Consider the following 12,832-nt stretch of genomic DNA (forward strand, 5'->3'; position numbering starts at 1 on the left):
CACTCACTCACTCACTCTCACACGCACGCACACAAACACACACACACACACACAGATGCACACTGTTCACGCAAACTCTCTGCTTGACCTAACACTGACAGTAAATACCCTGTGACACTGCCCACCCCAAGTCATAATGACCACACACACACGCACACACACACTAAATACACAGTCAGGCCCGCACTCTCAGGGCCTCTCAGTGGACACAGCGGTTAAACACACATCCTCAATCATGTCTCTGTCAGAGAGAAATACGTCCAGAAGAAAAGACTCGTTTTCAGGGGGAGCGACAGCGAGAGGCGGAGACAGCTGAGGGGAGGGAGGGAAGAAAGAAAGGAGAAGTGCCAGAACTTGAGACATAGAAAGCAAATATGTGTGTGTGTGTGTGTGTGTGTGTGTGTGTGTGTGTGTGTGTGTGTGTGTGTGTGTGTGTGTGTGTGTGTGTGTGTGTGTGTGTGTGTGTGTGTGTGTGTGTGTGTGTGTGTGTGTGTGTGTGTGTGTGTGTGTGTGTGTGTGTGTGTGTGTGTGTGTGTGTGTGTGTGTGTGTGTGTGTGTGTGTGTGGAGGGCAGGTTATGCGGTTGTCCTACAGCGCTGTTTGGTGAGGCTGGAATGCTATCATCTGGTTGTCATTAAAACTCAGCCTAGTGACCACTTCGACTGGGTCATGGGAGAACTGTCCAAACACTATCTCACACACACAGATACACAAACCTAATCAAACACAGAAACACACGAAAAGTGATTCAATGCAACATTGTTGGATCATAAATAAAGACTTCTCAAACCTCCACCAATGGTAATATTATGCAAAGTGTATTTTAAAAGGGATACTTGTAGACTCTGTAGTGGATGGCATTTCCTAGAAATGCTTGAAACTCACTAATAGGAGGCCAAAATATTCAGAATTTGAGTCAAGCTCCAAAAGGCTGGATCCTACATTTCCTTACATGGTGAAACTTAATCTTTAGATATACTGACATGGAGAGTCTCATATATTTCAACACAGAAAGTGTTAACACTGGTAGTTTCCAAGCTGTATTTGAGATTACCCTGACAACGGCACTTTAAAAGATCAGAGCTAGAGGAGAAATGTTTCCTGAGCCTGAGAATTATTATTTTTGACAACAAAACTGATGGGGCCCTTCAAAAGTTGTGTAGCCGTTCTCCATTTAATTAGATGGGCCTCGGGCGTAAATATAGCTTGGAAAATAAATGGACTTATTAAACTCTGTAGACCTGTAGTTTGCAGTAACTTTTTTTTATAGTCTTTCCTATGAGATATTGATGTCAGGATTCTCACCCATGCATAACATCTTGAGACCAAAAACTTTAAGAAGACAGCTTTAACATATAAAGAAAAAAGTGATGGCACAAACAAAGAGACCCTCCTATCTAGTTTCCTTGCGGAGAAATGGCTCATAAGACTCTCTTTAGGGATTATTAAAAAAAAACAGCTTGAAGTGATTAAAATCAGACAGAGTATAGCAGCTCCGCAGTTTGCAGCTCAATGCTCATCCTGTGAGAATGGCACTTTGCTCATTATCACCTTCAATAAACCACCGTCTAATTTCACACTCCTGATCCTCGCCGCGCACCGAGGCCATGTGCACATATTGGGTTCAGTCTTGCACACATGTACCTGCAACTGCTGTGTTCACACCTCCAGACTGTTTTCAAAAAGTGAACAAAAGGGACACACCCAAACGATTTCAATCTCAGGGAATCATTCAAACACACACACACACACACACACACACACACACACACACACACACACACACACACACACACACACACACACACACACACACACACACACACACACACACACACACACACACACACACACACACACACACACACACACACACACACACACACACACACACACACACACACACACACACACAAACACACAAATGCCCCTCTAAGCCTAAGATCTGCCCATCAGATAAAGTGGATCCTCTGACATGGTCCAACATGCAAGAGGAAGCCAGCTGGATAGCCTGAAGATATGAGAACACCCTCTTTGTGACCAGGCCATACGAGTCGCAGTCCTTCACAAAAACAAACATCAGTATGGCCAGCCAGACATACATATCCAATTTCCTTTGGCTTAACGTTTACAGCATATTAATCCCACATTTGATCCTGCACTGAGAAACCTTGAGTAAGCCAAATACGCAATAAGCCCTCCAAGAGGACGTGTCGGCAATATTTACCCACTGAGGCCTAAATAGAAAGCAGAGGAATAAACAAGAGAGGATAGGAGGTTAGGGACAAGCCTCCCTGTTGGTGTGCACTTCTACAACGCTGTAGAGACATCTGACTGATGCTGTATATTGGCTATTATTGCAGTTAATTTGTATTTAGATTGAATTTAGGAAGGTTTGTTTTGAGGGATAGCCTGTAAATCAAATAGCCAATGATCAAAGCAGAGGAGGAAATAGTACTAACATCCTGTACTTAATAGTAGCAATAAAACAATGTAATAATACTTCTTCATAAATACAAGCCCACATTCAAAATACTGCTCTAATAAATGGATATAAATCATCAACAGTAAATTCTACCATGCACATTTGTTTTTATGTTTGGATTTTTTTTCAAATGTTCGACTTTTTGTGATATATTAGCCAATGTATTGCTTTAGCTCAAACCGTTATGTAAATAAAACCATCTGAAAAGTTAGGTTGTGAAATAACTCTTTGGAATTGCTCAAAGCTTATTAACATCTGGAACATGACAATGTACTTTTGATATGTTGTATATGAAATTGTATCATAATACTAAGTAAGTAAGATTACAAAAGTGGTGAAAAAGTAGCAACAATTATTGGAAAATAAATGTGGGGTACGATAAAGGAAAATTGTAGCACTTGAGTAAATTAACTTAGTTATTTGCCATCACTGTGTCTAAGTGAAAACATTTGTGTGCACGGTATCAGAATGATGCTGTAAGTTTGCCAAGCATCACCAACCCTGAATAAATCCAACATTTGAGATAAACAATGGTGACAATGAATTTGCGACTCACGATGTCTTGGGGTGTATGGCTCCGGTCCTCTTGCAGTCGTAGATGATGAAGCTCCCAGATACCACAGATGTGCCATTCACTTTTATCGCCACAGAAACAGTCAGATGATCTGCAGAAACAAAGGCATGTAAACAATGCAGCATGTGTCGAGCATTGGAGATGGTATCAATGTCACAATACAAACAAGACGGCGAGGCATATTCGCGCTACACTGACTTTGCTGCATTTTGAAAGACGAAAGGGGAAATTACATTTGTTCTAGTACGGCTCAACATAAATAAAATGATATCACATACAGTGACTGCTATGGAGATAAAGGGATGGCAGTCTTGGCACACAGCCAAAAGGGATGTTCTCAGTCTCACCTGTGCCGGGGCGGATTGGTTGGTAGTTTTCTCGAGGCAGCAGGGGGCAGGTCTGGATCTGAGCGGGACCGTAATCCAGGTGCACCGTGGCAGCTGTAGAAACACCCGGCCCATATTCACACTCCACCCGGGAGTTCACCAGATCAGGAACACTGCCATTTATCAGAATGCCGACATCCTAAGAAAGAAACAGATAAAGCAACATAGATATCAATAACCATTAATCTAAAGATAATTTAATTATTAATTAAGTCCTATATCCCCACGCACATGTATTCAAATCCAGTGTATTAGTGTATGGTAGAGGGCAAATGGCTTTGGCATTACTTCAAGTTTCTCCAGGATTCAGGCAGAGAGATGGAGGAACTAATGTGCGATGAAGAAACAGATGGTACAGTGTGACATTCAAAACTAAATGTAGCTATGAGTATGACAGACGTATAATGAGAAACATAACACCTCACTGGTATGATTGAATTCCAGCTAAATAATTTCAATGTGAGAAAAAAAAGGGGAAGAAGCAGGGGGCTGATGAAGATTGTTAAGAAGAGAGGAAACGAAAGATGACATATTGAGTAGCTCAGCAGATATGAGCCGAAGTGGCCGGGCAACATGTGCTAACATGTCTTAAAAATCCCTTCTATTGTTCGGTGGAAGTGATCATTTCCTGCCTATAGCCCTGACTTCCTGCCTGCTGCTTCCTGTTTGGGAGACAACCTTGAGCCGAGCTTCCTGCGGCTGTGAAGGATGCCTGTGGATCGGGCAGCTGGAAGATCTATTACAGCCCACAGCTAAACTGACCTACATAACAGGCAAATATCCACAATTAATGAACCAATTAATGACCTGTCGTCTCTCAGTTGCGTCTAATTATGAGCTGTAATTAAAGGTCAAATACATTCCGAGTGTCAAAATTCAGTGAGCTAATTATCATATTGTTATTTGGCTTCTGCTGCGTGATGTACTGACTGGAAGAAACCGCTGAAAACAACAGCTCACATGTCAGGAAGGTATGAAGCAGCAACTCTTATTGCCAGAATATATTATCCAACCAAGTCTGATTAAAATCTGAGTGGTGGAGTTTCTCTGCGTACCAAAACCATTTAATAAATGATATATGTGAAGAGTTTAAGGCGACAGACATTGTGGAGGTTCATTACTGAAGTCAGGAAGCACTGAAGAAACTCACCCTAGGCTTAGTTTTAAGTGCTTTTGTATTTATCCGAAAGATTACATGCATTTCTTCATTTGTACAATATAAACATATTTCAAAGAAGGTGGATTCGTGTAGTTTAAGTTCTTAATAATATTCCTTGTTTTGTTCCACAGTAATTTTAGAGGAAATCACATTGGTTTGCCCATGGCAACAACAGTGTTTTTACTGTCGGTATATAATGATCTTTACAGTACTATTTTTGCAGTTTAAAAATACATATATAGTTACTTTCAAACAGGAATTAACACCAACTTTTTTGAAAGCTGCTTCAAATGAAATCTGTTAAAAAATATATTTATTTATTTCACAGACACTCTTGGAGCTGTCTTGCCACTGTCAAAAAATGCTGTGAATTTTCCAGGTGTGAATAGCTCCATCAACATCACCCTCAAACATCAAGCCAATTTAGTATGCATAGTGATATGTGGCACCTACTTTTGTCACTTACTCAGACATATTCGAAAGCCCATTTAGAATGAATGTGTAGAATTGATTTGAGATACAGCTGCGATTGTCAATACTCCGCCCATTTGGGCAATTAATGTATCTAGGTCAGAGACAGAACTGTACATCAATGGTTGCTTAAAACATTAAAAGTCCATTTTAAAATCAATGGTTGCACATTTGGATGTGGCTAAAAATCTTAGTAAACACACAAACTAGTGCGCGTGTTTATGCTAACACGCTGTTTGTGTTCAAACTAACACCCTTATCTGGCATGCTTATGCTAAACCCAGGGAAGGTGACAGTTTATCAAGTGATTTATGTTTGTTTTGATATTGATTTAGGCACAAAACTACATGGGTGGGGAGGAGGACTTAATCCTATATTTATATTTATGAAAAAGTGAAGCCCCACCTCCCCCCGGCTTATTTTTATGTATCCATTTGACATTGAACAAAAATATCCTGGCCCCAAGACCTCACAACAAACACACATTTAACATTTCAAAAATATAGTCACTCTCTCAATTTGTAAAAAGAGTTGTTAATAAACTTTGGCCGCTAAAATCTAAATGTTAACCCTCCCTATATTGTAACATATCAAATACATATGAATTAGATCAGATGAGGTTGTACATTGGTATGTTTGAGATCAGATGTCTGATGTCTTTGAGTCATAACTCAATAACACCATGATGCCTCCTCCAGCATGTGCTCTCACTCTATTGATTGATATACTCTTAATGTACAGCAGTTGTTATACAGGCACTGTGGCCTAATGAGAGAAATACAGGCACCTCTCAATTTTGGTTGCCCCACTCCAGATTTAAAATAAAGAAAAAATAATTACATCAGGTTATATTGTTGCCTACATGAGATCAGATTTCTAAAGGTCATAAACCAATTACCTGAAGGCTGAATTGTATAACCAGCGGGGCTGGACAAAATTAAATAGGCTGCAGTTATCTCATGAGGCCAAAATTATGGGCAATACAATTCAGCAAGTTTTTCTAAATCTGTTGGATTTTATTGTGCGTTAAAAAGTTGGAATGGTTTTTATCTTGAATTCTTGCAAACTGGTAGTGTAATCTGCTCTCTGTGTTTGATGTTTGATGTAGAAGCACAAAGCTTCACAAATTCAGCAATTTTTTTGAATTGGTTTGTGTGACAGTCCTGGCAACAGTTCAGCTATTTTGATCATTAATTTATTTCATGCAAAAATGGCAGCACATGTAATTTTGAGCCTCTCAAATATTGAAAATTCTTGCTTTTTTTCTGTTTCATATTATATTATCCAATATCTTTGTGTTTTGGACTGACCAAACAAGACATTTAACCTCCACTTTGAGAAACTGTTAATGGGCGCTAAAAAAAAAAATATATATTTTCTGACATTATGTAGACGAAATAATTCAGCAACTAATTAAATAATAATTCAACCTCACCTCAGGTTCTCCTGTGTCAGTTTGCACACTGATTGTTACAGACTTTAATGTTACAATTCAAGATATTTAAACTTGACTTGAATGTTTAAAGGTTTATAATTAAGGTATCTGAATGCCATTTTAAACAAACCAATTTGGATACTCGAATCTGGAAAAGAAGTCTAGCTTTTACAGACCTGGAGGTAACTTTCCTGCTGAGCCCATCGGCAGATATCAAAACAAAAGTGAATCACTGTCAGTAAACGGTTAAAGTCATTGCTCACACACACGCAGGAGAGAGGGAAACAGCTGTGTATGGCATGCTGTCTCATGCTGTGCCACCAGTCAGTTCTGGTTTTACACACACACACCTGGTTTGCTGTTTTAAGACCTAAATGATACATATAAATAAGTTCTTGGTGTCTTGATTACAGTGCAACCTACTGTGAAAGAACAAATGATAAAGTGTGTGTTCAGATCAGTTGTGTACTGGAGGAATCACGCATGCAGAACTGATCATATTACTGAAGCTGCAAAATGTAAACTGTCACAGTCACACGTTTCATTTGGCAGAGTGCGATGTTAACTTGCATCACAATATGTTGGAACTCTCTACGCCATATTTAACTTTACCACAAATAAAGCGAGCAGAGTTGGAGTGAAGCAGTTTTCATTGAAAACTAAAAAAAAATATTATAGCCGCTTCAATATTCATAGTAAAGTCAACCTTAATTTGACTTTATGAGAGGTCGGTGAGTTGGAGCGAATTGCTGCAGCGAACACTGTTGGAATGACTTTACTAGCTGAGCCATAATAATAGTGTGCACAATAATAGTGAGAGGTGTCAGGTTATAAAGGCCGGTCCTGAGCCTGAAATACACTGTCCCCGTTACAAACATGACTTTTACAAGAGTACATTCTATGTGACTTATAAAATGGGTGTGATGGACCAGAATAATATTGAGGGAGTTTTACCTTGATGTCTGCTGCGATGCTGATCTCCGGGGGTGTCAGGGTCATGGACGGACACTGCTGCGGGCCTTCACCCATGCTGATCCAGGAGCGCGCCAACAGCCCCTGAGCGCACTCCTTCTGGATGGTACATCTGGACAAAGTGACAAATAGAAATGTTGGCACGGTAGTCATTTAAATATATCCAGCATATTAAGGTAAAGATAAGATCACAGTTTTCCTGCAGTGAATATGTCATGGAAAATGAAATCCTAAACACATTTTCATGATCACCTTCAGAAAAACCGTGCTGCAGCTAAAAGGTCGGTGTAACATTTGCGAGTTTCCATCAGCGTGTCCCATATCACAATGTGATCATATAGTAATTGCTTGTCAATGCAATCCTCAGCCATCAGACCAACAGACTGAGCTTTAAGGTCAACATTTTATCCTTTGTGAGAAAGTGTAAAAACTTTTGTTTTCATTTTATCCCAGGATTTGAAAAATGCTCACCCTTTGGCTTTCATGGTCTGCTTCCCACAGATTTATGAGGTGCTTTGGTCTCCTAAAGTCACATTCACACCCCGGCTGTCAGTTTGTCTGGCTCAACACAAGAGACTACTTGACTCTAGGTCACAAACATTGCTATGGCAACGCATCCCGCAGGCAGTAAGATCAGGGGCCGGTTGCCGATTGTTGAATAAAAAGAAATCTGCTGATTCCTAATCTGGGTGGACCATGAATGCGTGTGTCTGTGTGGACGTGCATACATAAAGAATACAGTGTGTTTGCTCCCATTTGTGAGTATAATGAATGTATAGGACAGAAGAATTGTAAAAGGGCATTCAACAAGCAAGGTGGCCTCGTACTCTCTGCCTCACTAATGAACTTCACTGGCCCTTGGCACAGAGCTCAGTTCATCTGCAGTACAGGCTGGAAGGACAAAGTGACCTTAGTGTAAAGAGACTCTAAACAGGCCCCATTTAGAAACGTCCTTACACGCTACATAATGAGTTTGGCACATCACACTTCCCTCTCACACTTCTATAGTTGTTTTAAAATAAAGTGTGTCAGTGTGACCGCATGCCATTAAGTGTGAGTATTTGTGTCCGGAAAGAGCAAATGTCCAGATTCTCAGTCCCACTGGCACAAAGGGACAGAGAGGGGCAGGGGGGTTAGCTGCTAATCTAAAAATAGAAGTGAGTGCCTCTGCAAGCCACACAAAAATCCCCTAGACACAAACACATTGAAAAAAAACCTTAACACCCTGAGGAGTTTAATATGCTGGAAACTTGTAACTAGCGGTGCACCGAATGGGAAATTCTTGCCCGAAACCAATACCGAAAATAGGAAACAGTTGGCCGAAAACCGAATGCCGAAAGGCCGAAAATGATTAATAGAAATATATATATATATATATATATAGAAATATATATATATATATATATATATATATATGGAAATGTATATATATATATATATATATATATATATATATAGTATATATATATATATATATATATATATATATACTGTATATATATTTGGAAATATATATATATAATGTATACATTTCTTTACCAATGTTGTTCAGCTACCTGATTATGGAAAAAGACATGATTATGGCAAAACTTAACTTAAATAATAATCACTATTTTGGGTCCATAAAACATTTATTCAGCACTTTTGAATGCATACAGTACATTAATTCCAAGTCAAGTCCATTTTCTTTTCTCTGTAGGATAACTACAACAAAGTGCATTCAGAACAAAGCCAAGGTGCTTTAAAACTGCATAAACATCTAGGCCAGTAGGCCTACTACAAAATAGTGTAAATAAAGACTGTAACAGCCAGGCCTTCAACAACAACAAATGCACCTATAAGTTTGGTAACCTAACGTGTTGTTGTGATGACGTAATCAAAACGCGGCGACAAGCACGGCGCGCGACCATGCTCGCGGCTGGCTCACAGCCAACATGTCTGCCGCTTTGAGATATTTCTAAATATCAGAGAGAGAGGCGCGGATTGCGATTTGTGAAACGTGTTCAGCTGACATTTCTCGAGGGGGTGTAACTGCAAAGACTTTCACCACTTCGGGATTACTCCACCACTTGAAATCAAAACACCCGGACAAATATGCGGAGTATGATCAACGTAACCCTGTTCTCTGACATTCGGTGATATTTTAGGCCCTTCCGAAAGCCGAAAGGGCCTTTTTAACCATTTTCGGCCGATAATTTTCGGTGGCCGAATATTCGGTGCATCCCTACTTGTAACGCTATTGATCTATTTTCATTTTCAAAGTTGTTGTTGAGTACATCTTCGTATTGGTGCGAAAATAATAGCAGAATTTCCTGAAAATACAGAAGTTCTGAAGAAAAGGAAAAGTGCTACTTTTGAGTCATCACTTGCAATGGCTTCCTTTACGTGTACTGTGCCATTTCCATTAGGTAATGTGCTCATAAGTAAATAAAATGCAAGTCTCTTTCAAGAAGTGATCCATACTGCTTAAGGGTTTTTGCAAATTAAAAAATGCGCCAATATCACATGGTAATTTGTAAATAGTGTAAGAGGACTCAGTCATTGTGACCAACACAGGTCTTCATCAGGGTCATGATTAGCTTGCGCACCTATATTGTGTCCCTATAATGAGTAGAGTGGGAGGAGAGGTTCTCTGTCAAAATGCACGGCTGATTGGTCAAAAACAAGGAAGAGATACATCATAAAGAGGAGAAAGAAAGGAGGAGGGAAGAGAAGGGGATTGGAATTAAAGGAAAGAAGAAGAAATAAGGGAGGGCCGCATAAAATGATTAATGATGGAAAGGGAGATAAAGATAATTACTATAGGTTATGAATTCCCTAATCTATAACCTGTTTCACATGTTTCTTCAAACAGAGAGACATACATTGAATTGATAACCAGGCATTGGTCATTTTAAATACATATGGCTATGTAGAATAAAGACATTTCATGTTGCACATACCCAAGAGTTCTTAATCAGATGGTTTAGCCAAAATAAAAAAGAATATATTTTTCCGACATTTATGGTCTCCTGGTGTTTTAAAATTGCCACTATCAGAAACACAAATTCAATGTTTTACGACCACAGACCTGCAAAAAATAATAGCACCAACGCCCCAAACATGGAAAATGAGTGAAACTAGCACCCTGCAAAACATTACCATATAGCTTTGAAACAGAGAAAATGTTAGCAAGCTGACATTAGCATGTAGCTGTGAGCAGCCTCGCTGATATCCTAGCGTGACTGTGGACTCCCTTCTCTCGTTGTTTTCTAAACTAATTATATTCCATTAAAAAACAGGCCAAACTTCAAACAAGAGCTTTGCTGAAATAAGAAAGTGCCAAATTCACAGCAAACCAGAATACATCTTTTGTGGGCGGCAGACCTGACAAAATATTTGAAGCTAACTCTCAGTACCTGACTGTTTTTAAATATTCACTTCTGCATACACTTAGCACAGAAAAACAATAAAGTACCATATCCAAGGCGTATATATCTTTGAAATAATAATGAAAAACATTTGTGACATCTAACCATGAGCTATGTCATGTGTTTTGAGATTTATTTACACTTACTTTTGAAATCAAGGAGTGAAACACTGCTTCCTCTTGGGTTTCATTGGGTCAAAAGTACCCTGCTTGTTTTCCTTCTAGAAGAATATATTTAGATTATCAAGTAAACTCCAGATTTTATCTTTAAGTACTGAATACATCATAGATGCCACTCGGTATAAACGGAAGCAGGCTTCCAGGAAATGTCATTTTATGATTTCAAAAGAAATAGACATGAAGTCTCAGATCAACATCAACAAACGCTGTATGATTTCTAAGGACAGGCTGGCAAACTCACTTCATGATATCTTCTCCTTTCTCTATTGTTTCTATTTTTTCTTGAAATGCATTCATGAATTGCCTGCTTATTCACACAATGCTTAATACATTAAAGCATTTATCTCCCTTTAAGGCATGGAACATGACACACACACACACACACACACACACACACACACACACACACACACACACACACACACACACACACACACACACATACACACACACACACACACACACACACACATACACACACACACACACACACACACACACACACACACACACACACACACACACACATACATACACACACACACACACACACACACACACACACACACACACACACACACACACACACACTCCTCACCTGCCTCCCTACAACATTCTGACTTTTCAAACAGCTTCCTAAAATAAACACAGTGAACATATGCAGCTAAATTATGACCTGAGAAAACTCATCACCTCCTAAGAGTCCGCTCCGCACGTCAGATTATGTGGGAAACCAGCGGGGATGTTAACAGCCGGAGAACATGCGAGCTGCACACACAGCAACACACACAGACTCACACAAAGTCACTGAGAGATAAGCATGATCATTTGAGAATAGCAAAGATTGCACATGACGAGTAATTTAATTCAAAGAAGATATTTAAGTGCTTTCACGTGACATGTGGGTCAGACTAAACCGGCTCCAGCATGAAAAAGTGATCTAAGCTTTATCTCCCATGCAGAAACTATGTCTTTCTCTCGCTCTCTTTCAGACAACAATGGCGGCTCCAACAAGCCAACAGACATGTTTTTATGCTCCCTCTACATGCAGACGTGCAGAGAGATGTCAGAGCTGTGCATAAAATCAAAGAGACACCCACAGAGACAGTTGTGGCTTCACAGATTGTGAGATATTTCTCTTTTGGTCTTTTTTTTCTTCCCTCTACTCAGAATGTGTAGTTGTTTCAGAGAGCGAGGTGATAGAGGAGACCATCCACCCCCACACATCAACCCCCTGATCCCCCGGGCTCTGAGGCCACAGCGCCAGCCCAGCGGCTGGCATGACTGGCCAAACAGTACATCAAACACACATACTCACACACACATCCACACACATACACCCATGACATCAACTCCCTGGCCTCCGAGAGCCAGACAGCGACACACACTCATGCTGACACTAACACACAGGCTGACACACTTTGACATTTCCTTGTCAAAAGAACCAGTGTGCACTCTCCCTCCCACCACCATCATCACAATCAACGCTCCTTTGTAGAGGGATAGAGAGGAGGACAAGGGCACTGGGGGAGGAGGAGACCAGGACCAGGGAGACATAGAGCGTGGTTGAGAGTGGGATAACTAAATTCTCAAAGCTACTGGAAAATAAGAGGGCAAGAAATGAGAAGAAAAAAAGCAGAAGACAGCAAGGGAATCACGAGGGTAAAAATTCAGTGAAGCGAGAGAGGGCCTGGGATAAAGAGACGACAGATAGATAAATAAGAAGAGGAGACAGGGAGATGACAGCGAGACAGTTTGACCA

General features: G+C 40.1%; 1 protein-coding gene across 1 annotated transcript in view; it reads right to left on the reverse strand.

Annotated features, from left to right (window-relative positions):
* The window catches only part of plxnd1 (plexin D1), a 63,551-nt gene that overhangs the window by 42,196 nt on the left and 8,523 nt on the right, over nt 1-12,832 (reverse strand). Inside the window, exons 5-7 of the mRNA XM_079677184.1 lie at nt 7,464-7,593; nt 3,406-3,583; nt 3,041-3,149 (exon numbers count right to left, since the gene is read on the reverse strand). Coding sequence (XP_079533310.1) covers nt 3,041-3,149; nt 3,406-3,583; nt 7,464-7,593 — 417 coding nt within the window. The remainder of the gene's footprint in view (nt 1-3,040; nt 3,150-3,405; nt 3,584-7,463; nt 7,594-12,832) is intronic.

Source organism: Notothenia rossii (assembly GCF_949606895.1).
Source record: "Notothenia rossii genome assembly, chromosome: 4".
In the NCBI taxonomy this organism is placed as follows: domain Eukaryota; kingdom Metazoa; phylum Chordata; class Actinopteri; order Perciformes; family Nototheniidae; genus Notothenia; species Notothenia rossii.